The sequence below is a fragment of the Rhincodon typus genome, chromosome 23 (genome assembly GCF_021869965.1).
Source record: "Rhincodon typus isolate 14 chromosome 23, sRhiTyp1.1, whole genome shotgun sequence".
Taxonomy (NCBI): Eukaryota; Metazoa; Chordata; class Chondrichthyes; order Orectolobiformes; family Rhincodontidae; genus Rhincodon; species Rhincodon typus.
In genome coordinates, this window is record NC_063354.1 from 9,777,863 (window position 1) to 9,803,300 (window position 25,438).

The following is a 25,438-nucleotide window of genomic DNA, read 5'->3' on the forward strand; positions in this document are numbered from 1 at the left end:
ATGCTGCTTGGCCTGCTGCGTTCATCCAGCTCTGCACCTTGTTGTCTTGGCTTGTGGATGTCACTGGTTGATGGCCAGCCCTAACTGCTCTTGGCAGGCTTGCTAGGCATGTCAGGGGATAGTTAAGAGTCAACCACATTTTGGTGTCACTTTTAGGCCAGTACACATAAAGTGAACAAATGGGGTTTTATGACAATCAACGACAGTTTCGTGGTAAATATTTCTGTGGCTAGCTTTCAATTTCAACTTTTATTAATTAATTGAATTTAAACTTATCGCCCTAGAACAGAAGCTTGGAACTCTGGATTACCAGCTCAATAACATTACCACTATTCTACTGTCTGTCCTTTTCTAATTGTGAAACCTAAGGACAGTGGAGAACCTTAACCTTAGGTGTCCATGCTAATATATTATTAAAATATTGCATACAGCTACAAAAAAGGGATCCAAAAGGTTAATTGAATGCTGGTCTTACATCTAGAGGATGAAGAATTCTTGGTGCTAGAAACTATGCTGTAATTATACTGACCCTTGATTAGACTGTATCTCAAGTGCTTTGCTTGGGACTGGACACACTGGTTCACAGAATGCAGTTAATATTTATCTAGAATGACAACTGTATTCCAGTGATTGAATTACAAAGCAAGATTACACAAACCAGAGATCCACAAAGTTAAAGGGTAAATTCATTAATGGTACTGATAGGATAGATGCACAGAAACTATTCCTGCTGGCTAAAACTCCTAAAAACTAAAACTTGATAAGTTACCTAAAAATTAAAGCCAGGCCTTTCATGGCCAAATTAATGAAACGCATCTACAAAGGATAGTTAGAAATTTGGAACTTACATTCACAAATGGGTCAAATGTTAATTTTAAACCTGAAATTGAATGGTCTGTGTTAATCAAATGTATTAAGAGATAATATGTCACAAGCATGTAACTGAAGTTAAATTGCAGATCCTTGAACAATGGAATAGTCATGGGGCTAAATGATTGATTGACTCTTGTTCAATGGTATGCAATAAACAAGACATTCCAGAAAATACTGTCATGGTTCAAAACTGTCTTTTCCCTTTAAAATAAAATGCAAGAACAGACTTCTAAGACAAGCCAGATGATCCTGCATATGTTTAACTTAATAAAGCAAGTATGTAGGAATAGAGACAAAAAAAAAAGCAGATGCTGCAATCCAAGGTAGAAAACAGGAGGCTGGAAGAACACAGAAAGCCAGGCAGCATCTGGAGGAAATGAGAAGTCAATATTTCGGGTATTACCCTTCTTCAGGACTGAAGAAGGGTAATACCTGAGACGTTGGCTTCAAGTATGTGGGAATGCTCTGTCACTTACAAAATAGTTGTTAACTTTGCTGAATATTCCCAAATCAACTTTGTTTTGAGCATTTCACAAAAAGGAAAACTCTGAATTGTTGTTTGGATACAAGATACGACCATTGGATTTTTGGACTTTCTATTTCTACCAATTGAACACCAACATTACAAGTCCCATATATCACATAATGCGATAATGGGTGAACTAAAATATTTGGGACTTACAAAAAAATTCCTACAATGCCATTACTTATGTTTCTACTAATGTGCACTCACTTGGTCAAGTACAGGAAAAGGATATACAGAACAATAAGAAAGCCATGAAAGGTCATAAAAAGAAATGTTAATCCAACTGACAAAAACAGAAAAGATGAAAATATGGAAGCATACAGCAAGTTGATCAGCAGCTGAAAGACTAGCAGGTTAATGGGATGATAGTGGAGATATTGCATAATACTTATCAGGAGAGGATAAAAAGGCTAAATCGTTTTTCTCTTGAAAGGAGACGGCTAGGAGCTGACCCAATAGAGGGTTTGTTAAACTCAGATAGAATGTTTTCATTTATGAGTAGAATTGTAATCAGATCATTTTCTCCCAAGTCAAATCAAAAAGGACTTTCTTTAAAGGTATAAGTTAGTAACATATCCTTTTACTCTTAGCAAGCAAGTCAGTCATAGCAGTTTACAGCATGGCAAGGCCTTTCGGCCCATCCTGTCCAGACCAATCATTAAGCACCTAGCTACTCGAGTCTCATTTTCCAGCATTTGCCACGTAGCCTTAAATGCTATGGCACTTCAAATGGTCATTTAATTATTTCTTTTAGGCAATGAGCTCCAGCTACCCACCATCCTCTGGCTGAAAACTATTCTTCCTTAATCTGTTGCCTTTTACCTTAAAATCAATCCTGATTATTGATTCCTCTCCTAAGGGGAATGTTTTTTTCCTAACTACCCTCTCTGTGCCCTTCATAATTTTGTACAACTCAAACAGGTTCCCCCCTCAACCTTCTCTGCCCCAAGGAAAACAACTCCAGCCTATTTAGTCTCTCTTTATGGTTGAAATGTCCAGCACAGGCAACATCCCGATGAATCTCCTCAGCACCCTCTGTAGTGCAGTCACATCCTTCCTACAGGCCGGTGACCAGCACCGCACTTCAGTTGTGGCCTTACTAGCATGTTACACAGCTTGATCATAACCTCCAAACTCTTGTATTCGAGTCCTTAACTAATAAAGGCAAGTATCCCTTATGTTTTCTTAACCATCTCACAGACACAAATAGTTGGCTTCATGGATCTGTGGACATGCACAATAAGGCGCCTCTAATCCCTTGTGTCTCCTACGGTCCTACCATTCATCATGTACAGGCTTGTTTTGTTAGTCCTTCCAAAAAACATCACCTCACACTTTTCAGCATTAAATTCCATTTGCCACTTTCTGTTTAATTGACCAGCCCATCTGTTCTGTCCTGTAGTCTAAAGCTTCTTTTTCATTATTTATCACACCACTAATTTTTATGTCATCTGTGAACTTACCGATAATACCTCTTACATTCGTGCCAAAATCATTAACGTACAGTATAAACAGCAAGGGAGCACAACAATGCCTGAGTTACACAAATGGACACAGGCTTGCAATCACAAAGACAACCTTTGGCAATCACTCTCCTGTCACTGTATCAATTCTAGATTCGATATGTCAAATTGCCCTGGATCCCACAGGCTCTCAAACCTTAGTCTTCTTATAGTTTAATGTATCTGTAAAATTGCATTATTGTTGTTATTTGTTGAAAGTACAGAATGAAATCAAAACCTTATTACAAAAATACTTCATTATTTTTAAACCAGACTTTTCTGTGTTACGACTTTTGCTAGCTCCGTTGACTGAATGGATGAAGGTCAACCGACACACATTGCATGCAAAAGAAGTATGTTGGTAAAATTAGGAGGAGAATCCAATGGGAGCATAAATGCCATTGTGACCTGGTTCTGTGTTGAATATTCACTGCTATATTTGAAGTCCAAAGCATGCTTCCAACATCTTACACTAGATTAAAATAAAAACCTATTCCTTCTCTATTTAACAGTGCATTTTCAGTTTTGTCTCTGTGGTTGAAGCAGTTCTGCTGTAGCTAGGGTGGAGATACAGGATGGGGGAATGAAATGGCCCTCCAGGTGGGTGCAGCGCGGCATTCTGGGAGATGTAGTTCCTATGTGACGTCATCCCACAAGTCCCAGCATGCAGCAGGGTCCTCTCGGTTACCGATGAAGACGACCATCGGCCGCGATTCCGCTCTGTCTAAAAGACCCGCGCTGGTGGGGACGTGTGCTGGATCTTATGGGGGCTATTTTGTTTCCTCTTCCCCTTCCCGGTTAAAAAGCAGGTGTTAGAGTACCTCTCCCATTCCCGAAGAAGCAGTTCCTCATCTTTACACTCCCCCTCCCGCAACACCACCGCCATTGCTGAATCTACACAGTGGAGGTCACGCGCACGTGCCTCCTCTCCAGCCTCTTTCCACTGGTAGCCTGGACTACTCCCCCTACAGCTCCCCCTTTCAGGAGGAGTCCAGCTTGTGCGGGACCAACTTTCCCAGGTACAACTGCCCTGTTTAAATTATACACATTTCAGTGATCAAAGTGGTTAAGCACCATTTAGGTCATTAAGCTGCCTCACCAGTCTGAAACTAGGCAGAAAATACAATGCTGTCTCAACGTTTTAGTTGGTAATTTGTCACTCACATGCCTCTACACCATAGACATAACTGATGGATAAAATTAATTCATCTTAATAGCACATTATGGAGTTAATTTGAAACCATAAACCATACTAATCTCCCATCTTAGCGACTTAAATCAAACAAAGTGTGAAATTGTAATTCTGTTCACTTAAATAGAAGTAAAATTAGCTCTTTTTTTCTCTCCACAGTTGCTACCAGGCCTTTTGAGTTTATCCAGTAATTTCTGTTTTTGTTCATTTAAGATCACATTTCTTTGTTTTATATTAAAGTTAGGTGCTGATTAATGCCCATTTTATAGGTTTGCTATATACAGTAGCATAAGTTTTCATTATATTCACATACAAAAGACAGTCTAAAAGAAGGAGCTGAATTGCAAATCTGAATTGTTCAAACATTATGACTTTTGCAAATTAGCTACAGAGCAACATTTAATTTTGATGCAAGTGATTTCTGCAGATGCTGGAAATCAGAAGTTACTGGAAAAACTATGCAGGTCTGGCAGCATCTATGGAGAGAAAGCAGAGTTAACATTTTGAGTTCAGTGACTCTATTTCAGAATACCAATTAGCAATTTAGAATTATAGCAAACATTGAATGCTTATTCTCCACAGCAATGCAGCTGCCACTTGAAAACAGTGAGAATAAGCATTTGATGTTTTGCTATAATACTAAATTGCTAATTGGTGTTTTATAGGGAAGTCGTTCCTATTTCTGCGATCTGAATCCTGCTGTTAACTCATCCACTTAGAATCTGTTTGCACTGAGCCAACAAATCTATTACAATGTAGTAACTTCAATCTGTTGGTAGTCATTTAGCTTTGAGTAATTTGAAGCAGAACATATGGTAAGTGTAGCATGCTTCCAGGGCTCTTCACACTGGACTTTCCTTGTATTCTGTTTGGATCTGTTGTAGATATTCTCTAATTAACCAGTTCAGAGATGTTATTACGCACCTATGGAGCATATCGGACTTGAACCCTGGCCTCCTTCTCAGAGGTAGGGCCACAAGGGCCTTCTGGATCTGCTGTACATTGAACAGAGATTGATTGACATTTAATGACAAAAAGCAAAGTTGTTTGACTGTGGTCTTGGTCAGCAATTCCAACACATTTAGTGTTTAGGCATCACTTGAGATGAGCACACAATTCAAGAAATCAGTACTTCCTTACAGTAGTAACTATGCACTGCACTGAGCACCTAGTACAGATCTACAAAAGGAAACAAACCTACCATTTGTTCCTACAGATAATTACAGGGAACTCCAATTTACTTTCAAATTATTTTTACAACCAATGTGGCAAGAGATGAGGCTATCTTGTCCTGCATTGTAACCAGAGATCCAAAAGTTAAGATACGAAGAAAGATCATTTTAATTTTGATCACAACAGAGGAACATGGAAAGAGTTAATAGGACAATTGGTGAGAGAGTACAGGATATGTGGACATGACTTCAAAAGCAGAGCCATTTAAGGTAGAAGGAAATACTTCCACAAAGGATGGCTCTCTCCTATTAAAAAGTAGTGGATGCTAACTCTTTTTTATTAGAAAAGGGAATTGGGGATTATGGAACCAAAATGGGTAAATGACATTAGGATACAGATTAATCTCATTGAATGGTCTCCTTGTGCTCCTAGTTTCGGAAATTTTCTCCTTAAACTCTTCAACTTCTAACGTATTTTTGGAACTTTAGTCATCTCTCCCTCATTAATTCCTCTACAGGATAAACTCCCAATTATTTGCTAATTAGTTATGCTATATTAGAACAATTAAAACCCCACAGTGTGGAAGCAGGCCATTCAGGCCCACTGAGCTTCCAAAGGGTATCCCATCCAGACCCACCCCTGTATTTCCCATGGCTAATCAAATAACCCACATGTCTTTGGACTGTGGGAGGAAACCTGCCCAGACACAGGGAGAATGTGCAAACTCCACACACACACACACACAGACAGACAGACAGTCACACGAAGGTGGAATTGAACCGGGTGCCTGATGCCCTGAGGCAGTTGTGTTAATCACTGAGCTACCATGTCAAACTTGAATAAGTCGTGGCATGAGAAGATTGGTGCCTGATGCTCTGAGGCAGTTGTGTTAATCACTGAGCTACCATGTCAAACTTGAATAAGTCGTGGCATGAGAAGATTGTTGTGAATAGTCAAGTATTGGTAATGTTAAATTGCATGACATAAATTCAATTCGATGACTTAGAAATAAATATAGGTCACTGGAGCAAAACCAGTGGTATAAAATGTTTGAAATATCAAATGCGTCAGTTGCAAGGATTTAAAATGCAATTTGCCGTTGCATGTTTATGGCGCCATCTCCTGTCCTTTAGTATTACTGCATTGATGTTTTTCCTACTCAAAAGGTCTTGGTAGCTTTTTAAAAGTCCGTTGTGGGGCATGAGCATCATCAGCAAGCCAACATTTTCTGCCTATCCCTAGTTACCCTTGAGAAGGTGGTGGTGGTGAGCTGCCTTCTTGAATTGCTGCAGTCATTGTGTTGTAGGTAGACCCACAATGCTATTAGGGAGGGAATTCCAGGGTTTTGACCCAACAACAGTAAAAGAACAAAAACAAAGTTGTTGGAAAAGCCTAACAAGTCTGGCAGCATCTGTGAAGAAAAAATCAGAGTTAACGTTTCGGGTCTGGTGCCCCTTCCTCAGAACAATGATATTAAACAACTGGATATCCTAGTGGAACCAGGGCTTATTGTATCATATTTGAACTGACTGATGGCAAGGGCAACACATACAAACTTATGAGTTAGCAGCAGAAGTAGGACTTTCAGCGTCTCAAGCCTGCTATACCATTCAACAAAATGATGGCTGATCTGTCCCAGGCATCAACTCCTCTTTCATGCCAGCCCAATTGTGTTTCATGTACAAGAACACCTAAATTCCTCTGTGTTTCACATTTTTGGAGAACCTCTCCATTTTCTAAGTGTCCAGCTATAATGATTGATGATTGATTCTAACAGCTTCCCCATAACAAACATTAACCCAATATAACAAGGTGTGGAGCTGGATGAACACAGCAGGCCAGGCAGCACCAGAGGAGCAGGAAAGCTGATGTTTCAGGTCTGCACTGTTCTTCAGAAATGGATCATTTCTAATGGAATATTAACCTAAACTGCCTATAGTTTGCCATTTCTTTCCCCTCTTAAACAGAGGGATTATATTCAATACTTTCCAGTCTGATGAAGTTTTTTGTTGAATTTAATGAATTTTGAAGACTCAACACCTTATTAGCCACCTCTTTTAAAACCCTGGGATAAAGTCCATCAGACCTGAGGATGTGGCACCCCACAGTTCCATCAGTTTGATCCATATCACTTTCCTAGTGATTATAATTTCAACATGTTCCTCTCTCTCTTCCACCTCCTCATTTACAAGTATTACTGCAAATTTTTTATATCCTCTGTAATGAAGATAGAAGCAAAATATTTGTTCTTTTCATCTGCATTAACTCCCCATTCTCATTCTTTTGACGATCAACAATCACTTCTTGTTCTTTTCCTTTGTAAATACCTGTAGAAAATATTTGTTTTACAATTTCTAGCTTGCTTAATCTCATGCTTTAATTTCTTCTGTCATTTTCTGTCTTTATATTCTATCAACCATTTGACCTGTCACTCAGCTTTGTCCAATTATATACTTTTCCTTAACTTTGATGCTTTCCTGAACTTCTTTAGTAAACCACAGATGCTGAGTCCTTCCTCAGAAATGTTCTTTATTGTGGTAATATACTGTAATGGAAATCGCCCCTTAAAAGTCTGTCATTGATTCTCTATTGATCTATCCCCTAGTCGCAGCCCAGTTCATTTGAGTTACTACAGCTTGCTGTTCTGCCCATATAGTTGCTCGTATTTAAGTTTAAAATATTTGTCTTAGACCTAATCTTCCCATCTACGAACAGGATGTAAAATTCATTCATATTGTGGTTATTAACATCTAGAGTTTCCTTTACAGGGAGGTAATTAATTAATCCCATCACATTATACAATACCAAGTTTGGTATAGCCTGCTCTCTGGTCCGTTCCGTAACATGTTGCTCTAAGAAATTGTTTCAGAAGCATCCTATCAATTCCTCATTCAGGCTACCATTGCCAATTAGATTTTTCCAATTTGTATGTAAAGTAAAATCACGCATGATTTATCACCCATTCCTTTATCACAAGCACCCAGTATTTCTTCTTGCATCCTTTCTATACATTGTGGTTGCTGTAATGGGACACCACTTTAAAAAGTGTGCTTCAGTAAACTATGGCTTAAATGTGATAAAGGAGATGAAATTGAATTATGGAATGATACTGCACAAGAAACAATTCAGACCATTATGCCTTTTCAATGACACTATCCCATTTGTCACACTCCTTGCTTGTTCCCCTTAAGTCTGAAAATGTTCAATTCTCTCTGAATGTTACTATTGAATCTGGTTTAACCACTGTTTTGTGCATTCCAGATATTATTATCTCAGTGCGTAACAATGTTCCCTAATAGTACCACGCTTCTTTGTGACAATGACCGGAAATTCAGTCTCCTGAACCTTCCACCTCTTTGTTTAATCTTCAAGTACAGCTTACCTTTTAAAATACCTTTTTTTTAATCCTATCCAGTACTGCCTCCATTTTTCCCAGTACATCAGCAGCATCTTCTTCTCTGTTGAAGACAGATGCAAAGCATGTATAGCTCAACTCTGCTTACTGCATCTACAATATTTCTATTTCAGTCCCTAACTGGCCTCAAATTTTCTCTAATTATCCATCTCCCCCTTTTGTACTTCTAAGACTCTTGGTTCCCCTTTTTGTTAATAGGTAATCTATTCTCATGTCCTGTTTGCCTCATTTATTTCCCTTCTTATGGCTCAATACTTTCATTCAGTTTGGTTCTCCACTATAATATTTTGCATTTACCATAAATCCTTTTGCTGCCTCGTTTTATCCTCTACATCTTCAATTACATGCTTTTCCATATTGGGGGTTTTCAACAATTCTAAACCTGATCATATGATCATTTTTTCATCCTTTGAAATATACCCCATTTGCCTTACTTCATTCCATTTGAAGTAGATCTAACATTTGTACCTTCCTTGTTGAACTGCAAACAATCTGATGAAATTCTATTGTGTGCAGATCAAAGAATCCCCTCTCTCTTGCTCTCCTCTACATTGTTTTTATCCCAGTCTGTACTAAGATAATTGAAACTGGCAAATTTCTTTCCCACTATTTGGTAAGTTGAGATCACACCTAATAAGGTAACAGTGCATCAATTATTCTTTAATTCTGACTAAATAGATTCTGTCTTCAACCTCTGAACTATGTCAACCCTCACCAACACTTTAATAGCTTCTTCCATCAATGCTCACTAACAGAGTGGAATCTATCCAAAATACCATGTAGGCAGGAATATTAAGTTCTTAATGCACTCCTTCACTGAACCAGTTCTAACATGGCTATTGCATTATGTAGGCAGAACCAACATGGTTTTGTCAAGGAGAAATTATGGTTAATTAATTTATTGGAGTTCTTTGAAGAAGTAACTAATGCTATAGATAAAGGGAACCAGTGGATGTATTGTACTTGGATTTCCAGAGACATTTGATAAGGTGCCACATCAAAGGTCATCGTGGAAAATAAAAGTTCATGGTGTAGAGGGTAACATAATGGGATGGATAGAAGATTGGCTGCCTAACGAGAATCAAAAAGTAGTAATAAATGGGTCTTTTTCAGAGAGACAGCATGTCACGAGTGGTGTGCCACAGCCATTGGTACTGGAGCCTCAGCTCTTTACAATTTATACAAATAATTTGGATGAATAGACTAAAGGTATGATGGCTAAATTTGCTGATGACACAAAGACTGGTAGGATAGTGAATAGGTAGGTGTTATAGGTAGGTGAAGTGAGTGGGCAAAGATCTGGCAAATGGAGTACAATGTGGGAAAGTGTGAAATTGTCCATTTTACCCAAAAGAATAAAAAGGATATTATCTAAATGGTGAGAGGTTGCGGAGCTGAGATGCAGGGAGATCTGGGTGTCCTAATGCATAGATCACAAAAGAGTAGTATACAGGTACATCAAGTAATCAGGAAATTCAAGGGAAATTGAATGCAATGGTGGGAAGATTATATTTCAGTTATACAGGGCATTGGTGAGACTATATCTGGAGTACTGTGTACAGTACTGGTCACTATACTTATGAAGGATGTTAAATGTGTTGAAAGCTGTTCAAAGAAAGTTTACTAGGCGGATTGCCTTATAAAGGAAAGACTTGTATCTTCTGGATCCTGAGGTGACTTGACCGGATGGATCTGGAAAGGATATTTCCCCGTGAGAGAATCTAGAACCAGGGACCATAGTTTAAAAAAAGGGTTTGCCCATTTAAGACAGAGATGAGTGAACATTTTTCTCTGAGAGTTGAGAGTCTTTAGAATTTCTTTTCTCAAGGGGCAGTGGATGTAGAATCTTTATATTTTTTAAGGCAGAGGTTGATAGATTCTGGATTAGCAAGGAGATGCAAGATTATCAATAGAGTTGGGGTTAAAATCAGATCAGCCGTCTGATCTTATTGAATGGTGGAGACTCAAAGGACTGAGTGGGCTACTCTTGTTCCCCGTTCATATCATAGCCCTATGTGGTGATCATTGCATGCAGCTCACCATACTATTTGCATTCTACAGACATTCTCTTCAAAACTATATCAGACTGCATGACATGGGCTATTCTGATTCTTTTTGTTCCTGAACTACTCTTTAGTTTACTGCTAGTTTTCTCTTCAACTCATCTGTACACCTTATTTCTCCTCTCTAATATTTCATCTAATTGCCTACCCTATTGCAAAATTAGTTTAAGTCCTTCCTCATACAGAGCTAATTTATGGCCATTCAGGTTGAAATTAACCACAGCAGCATATAACACTTGAGTTATTTAAGTTTCCATCAAACTGTATACAATGCCTCAATATATTGTTAAATTGGGAGGACAAGATAGAGACAAACACATTTGCTCTGATGCTGATGATGTTAACATGTTTTGCTGCTGCATTACTTCAAAATAATAACAGCTTGCCACTGTTAAAAATTATGTATTTTTAAATTAACATGCTTTATTGATTTTTGTAAGAACTTACAGGCAATGCTGAAAATTAAAAGCAAACATTATGTTTTCAAAATTAACTGAAAAGTTTTCCAAAAAAAGCACTTGCAAGTCTTTATTCAAATGTGGTTTCATTTCAGAAACCAACATTCACATTTTTAAGCAGCATTTTAACATAAAGGCACCTCAATGAAGATAGAAGATTGTATGCATTTTTCATTATGGCAGGCAGAATATATTCTAACACCTGTATTCACGTACTGTAAATGTATATGCAGTGCAGGAGAAAATTGGAATTTCATGATGTGTTACAATGCTTAACTGACCTTGGATTAAGACACCAAGATGAGCAATGACTGACTAACTTTTAATAATATCACTAGTTTTCGTAAACTTCAAACACCTCTTCAAAGAACTCCAAGTGCAAAACAAAGGCAGTTATATCTGACACAGTCCTTGATAAATCATTGCTTCAGTGATTAAAAAAAAGGAATTACAAAGTAATTGTTTCTGCTATGATCTCTATTTTGAGTCAGAATTAAATAGTTATGGCTGTGTAACAAAGATCTTGTCTAAATGGTTCTCCAAAATTATCTTGAAACTTGTAATCGCTCCCGTTTGAAATTCACAGCTGCTTTCCAGATCTCCACACTCTTTGACAATAGAATTTCGTCTGGGAAAAGGTCTTCAAGTTCTGGCAAATTATCCACGTCTTTCATATCCATAAGAATTCTCAATGAATCTTTCAAACTGAAAAATAAAGATAACTTTAGATATTGGAAAATCAATCAGATTTTTCAACTTCTTACAAAAAGCTTCTAAACTTATTCTGAATTAAGAAATTTGAAGCAGAGCCTCTTTTCCCAACCTTTGCTAACTGTTTTCAAAGCCTTCAGTATCCCTCTCATTTACCATCAGTTCAACATTTCAGCAATTGAGTTGTGTAGATCATGGGCATTGCTATGCCCCTCTTGGCAGACATTATAAATAAAATAGGGCGACTTGGCTTGATTTTAGACATACTAGTTTCGCTAACAAAGTAGTTCCCAGGTGACGGGTTAAGAGGATTGATTTTGGTGGACCATGATAATGAACATGATTAACTACATATTGCACTACACCAACTACACCAAAATCAGACAAGGCCAGAAAGTACTCCATGAAAATCTCTTTTCCTTTGGTGAGCAAATGACAAACTGAAGGACTCAGAGTTATCAATATGTATATTCTACTAATTTAAACTCTGTGTTTCTACATTTAATTTGTTTACTGAAAAACTGACATATAAATCACTTCATCATGCCAAACTGAAGGATAACTTTTATAACAAGTCGGCATACCTCCACGATGCGTTTAAAGATTCTGATGGTTGAGCATGTTTGCATTTCAAAATCAACATTTCATGCAGCTCCAGGATAAATATATCTACACTTGCTTGCATGAAGAAAGCATGCAATCGTTTCCTTTCCTCTGCACTGAGGTCCTCTTTATATTCATTTCGAATTCCTGAGAAAGGATCCTAAAAATACACACACAAAAACAATGAAGAACTTTAACTTTGATTGATACATTTCTCTCTCTGATCTTTAAAAAGGTTTGCCTACTGCATTAAACTAGTTGTAACCCTTCAGTATAAGTATGCACCATACACTTAACAGCAATCTTTTTAATCTGCACTATAAAATTAATTCAACATTTTATGCTTTACACTGTCCCTCGATGTTCCTACTAGTCAAATGCCAAATTATTTCTTGATAAATTAACAGTTGCTCATCTTGACTGAAATCCTGTAGTATCTCTTTGATATAAATAACATTCCTCTGCATTCCCCTGTTCTTCACAACTTATGGTGCACAGAGGGTAGTTGGCTAACCACTTCTGAGACTTAAGCCAATGGTGATTAAAACAGACTGCTAGAAGACATGCAGCAATAGCCTGGGTTGAATACATCCTTTGCCTTATATCTACCCATCTCCTTCCCAAAGAGATGTAGATCAGCTACGCAACAGCATGCTGAAGAGTAAACCCAAACTCAGTACAGCAGGGATGAAGTTTACTAGTGCTTTTCTGTACTTACTGAGCACAAGAGAGTAGTGTGCAGTAGGCAGAAAGGTCCAATCTAGTTACTGCCTTGTAGTCACACCAAAAACCCTCATACATATCAACAAATAAAGATGAGTATTAACATTTTTCTATCAACAACTATTATCTATTTAGTTGCTTCTTTTTGTCTGGAGGGCATAAACCTTTGGGGTATGTTTGCACTTTAGCTCTCCTAATACAATGCTGTCATTGAAATTTAAGAGGACACCAGGAATTCCACCTCCAGCCACTATCATATAGTGCTCTGAACCGAACAATGGTTGCTGCAAATAGGACAGACCACTGCTCCCAAGAACTGTGCATATCTCTTTGTGAAAAGTTTAAGCCTGCATCTTTACAGTGTAGCCTGGCTGAGCCTGTTAATTAAGCAGATGGAGTAGCTTTTTAGTTATTATATCTAATTGTTTATTAATTCACATTTCGACATTTGATTGCTAGACCAGCATTTATTGCCCATTCCTAATTACCCATAAGGCAATTAAGAAACCACATTGATGTGGGTCTGGAGTCACATGTAGGCCAGACCAGGTGAGGATGGCAGATGCCCTTCCCTAAAGGACATTAGTGAACCAGCTGGGTTTTTCCCAATCAATGGTTTCATTGTAGACTCTTAATTCCAGACTTTAATTGAATTCAAATTCCATCATCAGCCATGGCAAGATTCAAACCCAGTTCCTCAGAACATTGCCTGGGTTTCTGGATTAATAGTTTAGCAATAATACCACTCGTCTAACTATAATACCACCAGGCCATCGCATTCCAATGCTTACCTTTTGATAACATGGCTCAATATAAATTTTAGCTGAACACAGACTATAAATCAAAATATCCACAGTCATGCACAATTATGTAAATTCATTCATATATGTAATAGTGGGCGCACCTACAAAAATGCCCATAAGCTTAATAATATCTAAGAACAGCAGTCTATTTAAAACAGCATCTTTGCCACTGAATTCAATGTTAACTCCTTCCATCACCGTACAAAGAATGGACACAGTGAATAAAGAGTGCATTGCAGGAACCTGACAAGAACCTGAAGCATTATCGAATGTCCATTCCCTCCACCACTGTGATGATAGCAAGGATGCAGGTATACCATAATCTTCAAACTACCCTTCAAGTCACACACCACCCAACTTCAGACATATATTACCCATTCTTTCATTATTGTTGTGTCAAATGTTGGAATTTCCTATGAACTCATTAACATGTGGTATTTCAGGGAGGAGCCCCAGCCTCACCTTTTCTGGGGATCAAGGGAAGGGACATAAACCTTGCCTGCACTATCTACAGCCCACGAAAAATAAATGGATTCTTGCAGCTAATAATTCCAATCCTTACCTGCTTCAGGCGGAGGAAGCATTCTGATTTCCTTGCAGAAAGGAGTTGCCAAAGTGCTTGGATGTGTTTTAAGTTGCACCTTCTCAATGCCTTGAGTAAAAAGAATGTATTTAACATGTATTAAAAATGCTTGTACTCCTTGTTCTCATAGATCCAAACAGCCATATACAACGTCCCATCATCTCTAATGTGAATGGGAAATAAAGCTAATATTGGCAAAAGACTTCTTAAAAAAAAAAAAAAAATCGCAGAAAGAAGTAAAATTATTACTTCATACTGAAATCTTAGATGATCCAGCTAGATCCCCGAGCATGGAGGATATTTTTTCAAATAAGATGACTTTGAATGATGAATCTAGGTAAAATTCAGTAGAGCCTATCACTTAAGTCTAAATAGAATTAGATTTTAACAACTAGAATTTATACAGTACTTTACTGCTTATCTCCAAAAGAGGGTTATACACATATGATGAGTGAATTTGAAGTGGAGTTATCATTGTGATTTGGGGAAATTCAGTGGGCAACTTGCAGCAAGGTTACACAACAGAAATTGGACAAATGACCAATTTTTGTTATTAACACGGACTGAGCATATCAATCTTAGCCAGGATACCAGGCGAACTCCCTGCTCTTCTTCAATTCATGACATGGGATGTCAATATCTGAATAAGCAGGAGATGTCATTTTACTCGCATCTGCAGGATTTTGCCTGTATAGGTCTTGACATAATGTTGAACCAACAACTCTTACCTCCAGTAGCACAGTGCTCCCTCAAAATTGTACTTAACTATTTGTCCAAAAGATATCGTCATGTTCTAGAGTGGCTCTGATTTAAAGGGCTATCAACTGAGTCATGTTGAGATTGAATACCAAAATTTGTCAGCATGAATATTACAGTAGTGTATTTTATTCATCAATGTCAGTTCTGGATAAGCAAGTAGAAATCAAGTTATGTTTATATAGTACAAAATAGAAATAATTTGTAAACATTCAATGAAAAAAAAGGACAGCCTGTCAGATTAAAACAATATAAATCCAGAGTATTTTATGCATTCAGGATAAATGTTCTTACTTCCAGTATATGTGGTGCAGTTTGATCTTCCATTTGTAATACCTCCTTCAAGTAAACCACAAGCTGTAGATTAGGGTCCCCCCCTGACATGGCCAGAAATCCTAAAGTAACTTCCACAGCCGTGAATGCTTCACACACATCGCTATATGATTGTAGTTCGCCACTTATTGCATTAATAATTGAGTTTGGCAGTAACTCCTAAAAGGAAAAACATTGATGGATATGATTTGGGATGACAAGAAACTAGGTGAAGAAAATACTGCAAATTGGTAACATTACAAGATATTTTATGTTGGAGGGAAACACAGAGTTCAAGTCTATTGGCAGCCTATGTTATTCATATTCTCACCAATATACTATTCTGGTGCATCAGTGAGATCTCTTTAGCAGGCCATCAAACTTTGAGAATTTCATATCCAGCTGCAGTTTTCAAGATTATGGAATATGTTAGGGAGAATCACTCTGAACTAGCAGTATTTCAATGATGTTCCTACTCTAATATGTTCATTTTAAAAGAAATTACTTAAGGCTATTGATAAAATACTCACCGTCTGCTAAACTAGAAAAGTTCTTGGATGCAAAACAAACAAAAACAATACCTGAAGAACTAAGGCAGTATGAAGCAACAGCAATTCAAAACAAACCTTGAAAACCATTTCTATTATGTTAAAAGACATATTTCAGGAGGCTATTCTATTTGGATTGGACTCAAAGAGAAGGACAACTATCTGCAAGATGCATATCTCCCATAGAACAACCTTTTGTTTCTTCACTTGTTTCAATACCACCCACTTCTGCCATGCATCATCATTCCTTTTGACATGTAATTGCTTTTGCCTTCCACTGTAAGACAAACCTTCCCTTCTGTTCCTTCCTTGCTAAGTGCTAAATCACTAACTACTTTGAATTTTAATGAAAAGTTGTTGGCTTGAAACTTCACCTCCATTTCTCCCTCCCCAAATATTGCCTGGCCTGCCGAGTATTCCCAGCATTTTCTGTTTTTCTTATTCTCCAAGACCTTTAAGCCCACTTGAAACATTAAAAAAGCAAGTACCTGAGGCAGCTTGTTCTTCACATCTTTGAAGATGTTTTCATAATTTCTTTCTTGTCTGTAAATCAGTGTTGGTATTCCCTGAAAAATGATGGAAGGAATAGGATGTCTTTATAGAGTATTGTGCTAATATAATTCACAAGGTCTATTATTAGGTAGGGTACACTCAGTTGGTGAATGACTTAATATACAGAGTTTTTTTTAAAAAATTACCGTGATTTTGACTTACTGTTAAGTTTATAAGTGGTTTTCCTTTCAAGAATCTATAGGTAAGCTGCTGTTCAATTCTCTTCAAGTCATACTCAAACATGGTTTCCCCTCCTTTTTCCATTGTGTATTGGCAGTTGGATGAAATGAGAGGAATCAGATCTCTCCCAATCTCATATTTAATTACGTGCAAGTCAGCAACATCCGACGGATTGATTGAATACCTATAAATTCCAAGAAGAAAAAAGTTTATTAAGATGAACACAAGACTGAATACAATAATTTATACGTATGATTGATTGATGGGGGTTACAGTGATGGAAGGAAATCCTTCCTGGCTAAGTGCTTTTACACATGTTACACACTTGTGAACAAGTGAGGGCACAACAGAATTTTAATCCATGAAATAGACTTTTACATTCTGTTTACCTTCCAATACTGTGACTTTCTAATGGTGTTGTCATTCATTTGCTAATTAGTTGCAAACTGGAAGGTCTTTTTCTTTTCTACATTTGAGGTCACAGAGTTTTACAGTCCAGTCCCTGCCAATCATCAAGCACTGATTTACTCTCATCCCCTTTTCCACCAATTAACCCATAGCTTTGTGTGCTATGGTGCTTCAAGTGATCACCAAATACTACTGAAAGTATTCAGCATCAAGTATTTTTTATGCTTATTGGGAAATGACAAATGACAACATTTGATTCAATGTTGATGTTTTGCAAATTTTGGGGCATGGGGAAAATCCTTGTGATTTTTACATTACAGTTGCTATTCAAGCTTAAATTGTCCAGAGTTCACCACAACTTTTTCCAAACTCCTATAGTTCTATTTTTAAAATAAAAATTCCTCGGGTTTGGGGGTTTCTGGAATTCAGTAGTGTTTCATTTCAAGTAAGAAAAATAAAAATTTGAAACGAGATGAAAACAAAATGACGAAAACACATCCATTTACTTCAACAGGGAAGTTCCTATTATTAGGCCATTAATATAGATAGTTAAGAGTTTTAAATCGCCAATATACATGCAAAAAAGTCTCACGTTGTAGATTTGCTAGTGTACTTCTCCACTATATAAACAAATTCATTATGAAGAGCTATAAGGTAGCTAACTAATGCTGTAGAGCACAAGCCAAGATTCTGTCGACGGGGGAGCACGACTTCGAGTCTGCAGTTTTTCATGTCCAAATCAAAAGAACAGTACTCCTCAGGAATCTTAATTTCACCTGTAAAAGAGTTTGAGATTTGCAAATAAAAAGTCCATTATCTTTAGTATTAAAAATCTTGAAATAATAATGGTATATTATTCAAGGAATACGCTCACAGCTCAAAGGCTGAAATCCTTTAAAATGCTTTTACTATTTTTATTCTGAGATCATTCATCTCTGGAAGGAATGTACAGATTTTAATCAATACTCGCACTAGCTGAGATCTATTGTAAACCACACATAAAACGTATTAAATTGCAACAGATTAGTGTCAGTTTTGGCTCAGGTTGACAGTATTCAGCCTAATATTCCAGTGCCCTTAAGGGACTGTTTCCCAGTCAGAGGCATCACTTTCCAATAGGATCTTAAACTGAGCCTCATTAGCTCTCTCAGATGGATTTAAAAGATCCAAAAGCACTATTTGGAAGAAGCTCAGGTCACCAAGATGACTTGGTAACCTTGCTGATATTCTTCCCTCAGCCAACATTTCCAAACAACATTGGTTGTTATCATATTAGTATTGTTGGGACTTTGCTGTGTGCAAATAGGTTAAGCAAACTCTTTATTTCAGTCATTTATCATTAAAATGAATGCCACAGACTCAAATTGGCTACAATGCAACAGTCACTACAAAAAAATACTATGATGGCTGTAACACTCTTGTGGAATGTTCTTGGTCACTGACAGGACTTTGTTAGTTAGGTATTGCCTTTTAAATGTTCCAATTTAAGATTTTTGCAGCAAACCTGTCGGCTCCAAACATTTAAACAGGACAAACTGACAAGTTTCAGAAAGGCAAACAGGGCTGAAGTGTACAGACCAGGTATTCGAATTACAGGGGCTCAGAGACAACCCTGTTATAGGAAAGATGTTGTGAAACTTGAAAGGGTTCAGAAAAGATTTACAACGATGTTTCCAGCATTGGAAGGTTTGAGCTATACGGAGAGGCTGAATAGGCTGAGGCTATTTTCCCTGGAGGTTGGAGGCTCAGGGCTGATCTTATGGAGGTTTATAAAATCATGAGAGGCATGGGTAGGGTGAATAGTCAAGGAATTTCCCAGGGTAGGGGAGTCCAAAACCAGACAGCATAGGTTTAAGGTGAGAAGGGAATGATTTAAAAGGGACCGAAGGGATAACTTTTTCACACAGAGGGTGATACATGCATGGAATGAGCTGCCAGAGGAAGTGGTGGAGGCTGGTACAATTACAACATTTAAAAGGCATCTGGATGGGTACATGAACAGGAAGGGATTAGAAGGAAATGGGCCAAATGCAGGCAAATGGAACTATATTACATAGGATATCTGGTTGGTATCGTCGAGTTGGTCCAAAGGGTCTGTTTCCATGTTGTACATCTCCATGACTCTATAAATGATTTAGAGGTCATTTTTTGGATACCTTTTTCTCCCTGGAATATTTAATTTATATGCCTACTATCATCGGAATTAGATCCTGCTTTTCACATCCCAATACATCACAACTAAACTGTGATGATAGAAATGCAAAATTCTTGCTATAAGATTACCTTTTATCAAACAAGTTTGTGGATTACTTTTTTTTGGCTAACTAAATGCTCATTTTGTAATTAATTTAATTGTTACAACATAGGTAAGACTCACCATTAGTAACAAGGAATGTTCGTAGTTGATTCCACACATAAAGGAAACATGAGATTTGAGATGAAAATGTATGCTTTAAAGATTCTGAAAAACACAATGCATATATTGGAATAACAACAGATACTTTGTTCAGAAAGGACTCAAGTCTGTATTGCTTTGTGAAAAAGAATTACCTGGACTAGTGTTCTGAAGAAACTCATGAACAGATTCTGTAGGTACATCAGTTGCGTTCTGAAATTGTTTGACCAAGTTATACTGGAATGTCAGTAATTCTGGCAGGTACTTCACCAATCTTAACTGAGCTTCCTGCACATTAGGAGATTGTTAACACATTACAGAAATGCCACAGAACATACAATACAACTAGCAGCAGCAAGTGACCGTTCACTAATTTGTGCTTAAGAAACATTTGTCCTGTTAATACAGACATGAACAGAGAAAACAAGAAGTTGTACATGTTGATACTGGAGTATTTCAATTAATATTACATATATGAAAATTTTGCAAACAACAGAACCTTTACCTCAAATCCTTGCTCTGTTACTTTCAGAAGCCTGATCCACTGCTTTCTCTTTCAGCTCTTGTTCTCCTCCTTCCATAAACTCCCAATCTGTCTATAACTCTGCCACTTCAACCCATTTCCACATCAATTCCAATTCTTCATTTCTTCAGCCCTCACCTCTCTGGTTCCTCACTCATTTGTCCCTTACACTTACTCACTCCAATGTCATCCTTGATTTTATCTTCCTGCCCCTCCATCCCATCGTTGGTAATACAACTTCAAGCAGCCTTATTCTCTCTTCATACCCTTCTCAATCCAAAAAAAAAAATCTACTCAAAGCATGTCCTATTTTTCCCAATTACATTTTTCAGGCTTGCTGTTTCCATGATCTATTTATGAATAACCTTTAGACCGTGCAGAGAGTTCTGCAGCCAACTCAACGTTTTGTGCGAATTGAATCATCTAACCGTTCAAAAGATGCACCCACTACAATAAAAAATTCATTCGTAAAACTATAGGCAACGAGAGTCATTGTTGATACATATGCTACATCACAGACTTCAGCTACACTTTATTCTGGTGTTTTATGCCTTAAAATGAATGCCTTGTGATAATTTAAGACATGGTATTTTGTGCGCCATAGAGATGCACAGCATGGAAACAGACCCTTTGGCCCAACTTGTCCATGCTGACCAGATATCCTAAATAAATCTAGTCCCATTTGTCAGCATTTTGTCCTTATCCCTCTAAACTCTTCTTATTCCTGTACCCATCCAGATACCTTTTAAATGTTGTAATTGTACCAGCTACCACCACTTCCTCATTCTACCGCTCATTCCATACAAGCACCACCCTCTGTCTGAAAAAGTTGCCCCCTAGGTTTCTTTTAAATCTTTCCGCTCTCACCTTAAACCTGTGCCCTCTAGTTTTGGATTTTCCAAGGAATAATGCTTGTCCAAGAGACTTATACAGGACTCAAAGCAACTTTAAAACTTAATGGATGTGTGAGATTAGTGCATCCTCTGTCAAAACGTATCAATGTATTTTTTGTGGTCACAATGTTGAAAATTCTTGCCACTGGAATTTTAAATGTACAATTTTACAAACAATGAATATAAAGTATTTTTCTTGTCACAGACCATTAGAATGATCTTTGAAAGGACTGAAATGTTTCATGTCAGTTAGCATTCAACTTTTCCTTTTTGATGCAAACAAAGAAATGTGTCACTTAACAAGTGAATTCTTTCAGTTTACACCAACCATTTACACCACCCCACATAAGATTTCATGGTTCCTGAAGGTGATGGATGCCATTATTGTGAAACTAGGCCATCTTTCAATTGATAAGGGTAAAATAGCTTTGCCTTGTGTCAAATACCTTTTGCAGAAACCTCCAAAGGATGGGTACAGCATCTTTCCCATCCTTATGTTCCACTATGTGTCTTAAATGTTCAATAGAGATTCTTTTCCGGCAGCTCCATATAGTAGAAGTGTGCAGTGCTTGCCCTTCAGGTAGTTTAAGAAATGTTTGAGGGTCGCTGTACACAATTTTGACAATAGGATTTGAACTTATTCTTTTATCCTGACTTATTTGATTGTTAATGTCCGCAAGATTTCTGTCCAGGTTCTGTTAAAATAAAGTTCCACAAATTAAATGACAACAAATATTAATTGGCTTTTCACACCTATCTACATACCATTTTAGTAATTTGGTTTTAAAATAGAACAGCAAGAAGACAAAACAGGATAAAAACATAGTGCATTTACAAAGTATCTTTCACTCTTTAGGTCAATTAATTACATTCAAATAGCGAAGGCAGCCTTCCATCTGTTCCAGTACAGCTACAACACTGGCACCTATCCAACAATGTAAAAACTGCCCAGGTGTGTCCTGCATACAAAATGCAGGACAAATCCAACTCAGCCAATTACTGCCGAATCAGTCTGCTATTGATCATCAATCACATGAAAGAAAGTGGCATCAAGCAGCACTTGCTTACCAATAAACTGCCTTCCGACACACACACTGTTCCACCAGGTCCACTCAGCTCTTGACCTCATTATAGCCTTGGTTCAAATGTGGACAAAAGAGCTGAGTTCTACAGGTGAGACAAGAATATATGCCTTTGACTTCAAGCTGTATTCGACAGTGTGGCATCAAGAAACACTAACACAACTACAGTCAATGGGAATCAAGGAGAAAAATTCTCCACTGGCTCAAGTCATACATAGCACCAAGGAAGATGGTTGTGGTTGCTGGAGATCAGTCATCTCAGAAGGAATTCCTCAGGGGAGTGTCCTAGCTTCAAACATCTTCAGATGCTTCAGCAATGGCGTTCCCTCCATTGTAAGGTCAGGAGTGGATATTTGCTGATGATTGCATCGTTCATGGCTCCTCAGAAATTGTATAAAAGCAGCAAAATTTGAACAGGTTTGGGCTGAGATGTAGCAAGTAACATTCACATCACACAACTGCCAGGCAATGACCATATCCAATAAAAGAGAATCTAACTATTGTCCCTTTACATTCAATGGCATTATCAGTGAATCCCCAACCATCAACATCATGGGGCTACCATTGACCAGAAACCAAGCTGAACTAGCTACATAAATACTATAGCTACAACAGTAGGTCAGAGGCTAGTAATCCTGCAGCGAGTAACTTACTACTGATTTCTCAAAGGCCTGTCCACCATCTACAGAGTACAGGTCAGCAGTGTGATGGAATACTCTCCACTTGCATGGGATGAGTGCAGCTCCAACACCACTCAGGAAACTTGACATTACCCAGGACAAAACAGCTTGTTTGACTGAAATAGCATGCTCAAACATACACTCCCTCCATCACCAATACACTATAGCAGCAATATGTACCATCTACAAGATGCACTGCAGAAGTTCATCAAAGATCCTTAGGCAACACCTTCCAAACTCACTCACTACCAAGTAGAAGGACAAGGCAGCACTTATATGGGAACATCACCACTGCAATTTCCCCTCCAAGCCATTCAATTCTGATTTGGAAATATATTGATATTCCTTCAGTGTCACTGGGACAAAATCCTGGAACTCACTCCCCAACAGCATTGTGGGTCTAACTACAGCAGACTGACTGAAGCCGCTGAAGAAGGCAGCTCAACACCACCTTCTCAACAGCAACTAGGGACAGGCAATAAATGCTGGCCCACCCAACAATGCCCATGTCCCAGTGAATTAAAAAACACTATGCATGGGAAACCAGTATCGGAAACTAGCAATCTGCAGCATCTCCATCAACTTTTCAGACTCTGCTGGAGACAGGGTGCAGAGCTCCAAGACACTTGTGATGCAAAAATTGTGACCCTTTACAAGAACAAGGATGATTGTAACAATTGCAATCAGCAAGGCATCTCTTTGCTGAGCATTCCCAAACTGGGAAATATATTTGCCTATTTTGCCCTTGTCAGACTGTAGATCTTGGCTGAACACAGGTCTTCAGAATCCCAGTGTCTTGAGATGTTAAAGGGTAAAATGGACCAGTCATGACACCAACCTAAAAATAGTTTAGCACCTGGCATATGTCCATTACATTCCAGATGGCACACTTTAAGGTGAAAGCTTCTAATATTGATTTACATCTTTGGAGAAAGAACGGCAATTATATGCCAAACTCTTTTGATCTGAAACCACATGATCACAAGCTACATTAACTGGCCTCAAAAGTTTAATTGGATTTATCTTTTTAGGTCTAGCAGGAATATTTCAATGGTAGCTTTAAATGGCCAGTTAAATACTGTTTTCTACTACATTTGTCATAATATATAATACATTTGTATTATTAATTCATCTGAAGCAGCTTTTAAGTTATTTAAATAATATTTTAATATGCAGAAACACAAAAGAAAAATACCTCTAGTGTAGGAGTTACCACAAATTGCAAAATCAGTTTCTCCCAATTATTTCTTTGCTGTTTACTGGAGAGTCTTTCACATTCTGAAGAAAGCACTAGAATAGAGGTATGAGATGCGGTATTTCAATGATATGAACAAAATGGCCAGTATTTCTTTTAACTATTTATTTAATTCAATTTGCTGCTTTTATAAAAAAGGGAAATACTTACACTGCTTTAGCTGAATGAGATGGCTGAGAATGATATGAATGACTATGGCAGTTTCATCTGCACTCTTTCCTAGTGATCTTATCAGTTGTTCCATGTCTTTTTCAAAATGATACCAAAGAAAGGCTGCTGGATTTGGCACTTGTGGCTTTATAATGAGTGCTATTGACTGTAGAAAAACATACCAAATATTATTCAGGCTTGTTGATTTATTAAAAATTAACTTACCTTTAGCAGGTAATCTTGTAATTGAAACCTGTATTCATTTTCAGGATGTGAAAAGTTCACCTCATGTTTGTGCATGAGCTGATATTGTGCCATGAAGCAGAAAAATCGTAGTATGGCATGATTGCACTCTCTGAGCTATCAAGAGACAAGTCTTATCTAAAACGACAAGATAATCTTGAACACTATGCTCAGAGGGAAGAGCCTAGGCTGTGACCAGACATAGAATCTAGAATCAAGATTTATTGCTGCGGTGTGAGCAGTTCAGGATCATCAGACTAGCTCTATTTAGTCTACTGTTCACCTATTTTTCTCTTTATTTCCCATTTTTCCTCCTTTTAGTCTATGCAGTCTATATCCCTTTTTTTAAATATCAGGTACTAATGCCATTTTATATAATTATATGCAATGAAACATGCAGTACAAGTTTACATCACTTTTATGTGAAAAGCTGAAACACCAAAGTTCAGAACAAACTTTTGAAGCCTTGTTTTTGTGCAAACACCAATTTGAAGGGTCTACAAATATAATTCAATTCCTTTGCTGGCCACACTGACATTACAAGAAAGGGCTTTGTAGCATGCATATTCTGATGTCAAACTAGGAGCCCTGGCAGCTATACTAACAAAATACTGACAAAATCTTAGTTAGCTGTAAAATTGGAGTACGATTGTAGAAGAAAATTCAGGATCCCCAGGCAGATGACTAATATGCAGATATTTGCTTAAAACAGGGCAGAAACTTGAACCATACCCTTTAATATTTAATCCATTCCCAAGACTGCAAAACCAAATAGAATCGTAGAATCCCTACCATGCAGAAAGTGGCCAATCACTCATCGAGTCTGCACCGACTCT

General features: G+C 37.7%; 2 protein-coding genes across 10 annotated transcripts in view; both read right to left on the reverse strand.

Moving 5' to 3' along the window:
- The window catches only part of LOC109914772 (endonuclease V), a 101,070-nt gene extending 97,239 nt beyond the window's left edge, over window positions 1-3,831 (reverse strand). For all 7 annotated transcript variants that reach the window (XM_048610663.1, XM_048610664.1, XM_048610660.1 and 4 more), the window contains exon 1: window positions 3,723-3,831. In XM_048610663.1, the coding sequence (XP_048466620.1) occupies window positions 3,723-3,787 (65 nt within the window). In that variant the 5' untranslated portion in view covers window positions 3,788-3,831. The remainder of the gene's footprint in view (window positions 1-3,722) is intronic.
- A 7,311-nt stretch (window positions 3,832-11,142) lies between these two features.
- Window positions 11,143-25,438, reverse strand: part of rnf213a (ring finger protein 213a) — a 111,337-nt gene continuing 97,041 nt past the window's right edge. The window contains exons 43-54 of one of the 3 annotated variants that reach the window (XM_048610657.1): window positions 24,360-24,525; window positions 24,150-24,244; window positions 21,639-21,887; window positions 19,932-20,064; window positions 19,759-19,842; window positions 17,974-18,157; window positions 16,956-17,157; window positions 16,730-16,807; window positions 15,676-15,873; window positions 14,605-14,694; window positions 12,498-12,676; window positions 11,143-11,907 (exon numbers count right to left, since the gene is read on the reverse strand). In XM_048610657.1, the coding sequence (XP_048466614.1) occupies window positions 11,748-11,907; window positions 12,498-12,676; window positions 14,605-14,694; window positions 15,676-15,873; window positions 16,730-16,807; window positions 16,956-17,157; window positions 17,974-18,157; window positions 19,759-19,842; window positions 19,932-20,064; window positions 21,639-21,887; window positions 24,150-24,244; window positions 24,360-24,525 (1,818 nt within the window). In that variant the 3' untranslated portion in view covers window positions 11,143-11,747. The remainder of the gene's footprint in view (window positions 11,908-12,497; window positions 12,677-14,604; window positions 14,695-15,675; window positions 15,874-16,729; window positions 16,808-16,955; window positions 17,158-17,973; window positions 18,158-19,758; window positions 19,843-19,931; window positions 20,065-21,638; window positions 21,888-24,149; window positions 24,245-24,359; window positions 24,526-25,438) is intronic. The other 2 variants (XM_048610658.1, XM_048610659.1) reach the window with 2 other exon arrangements.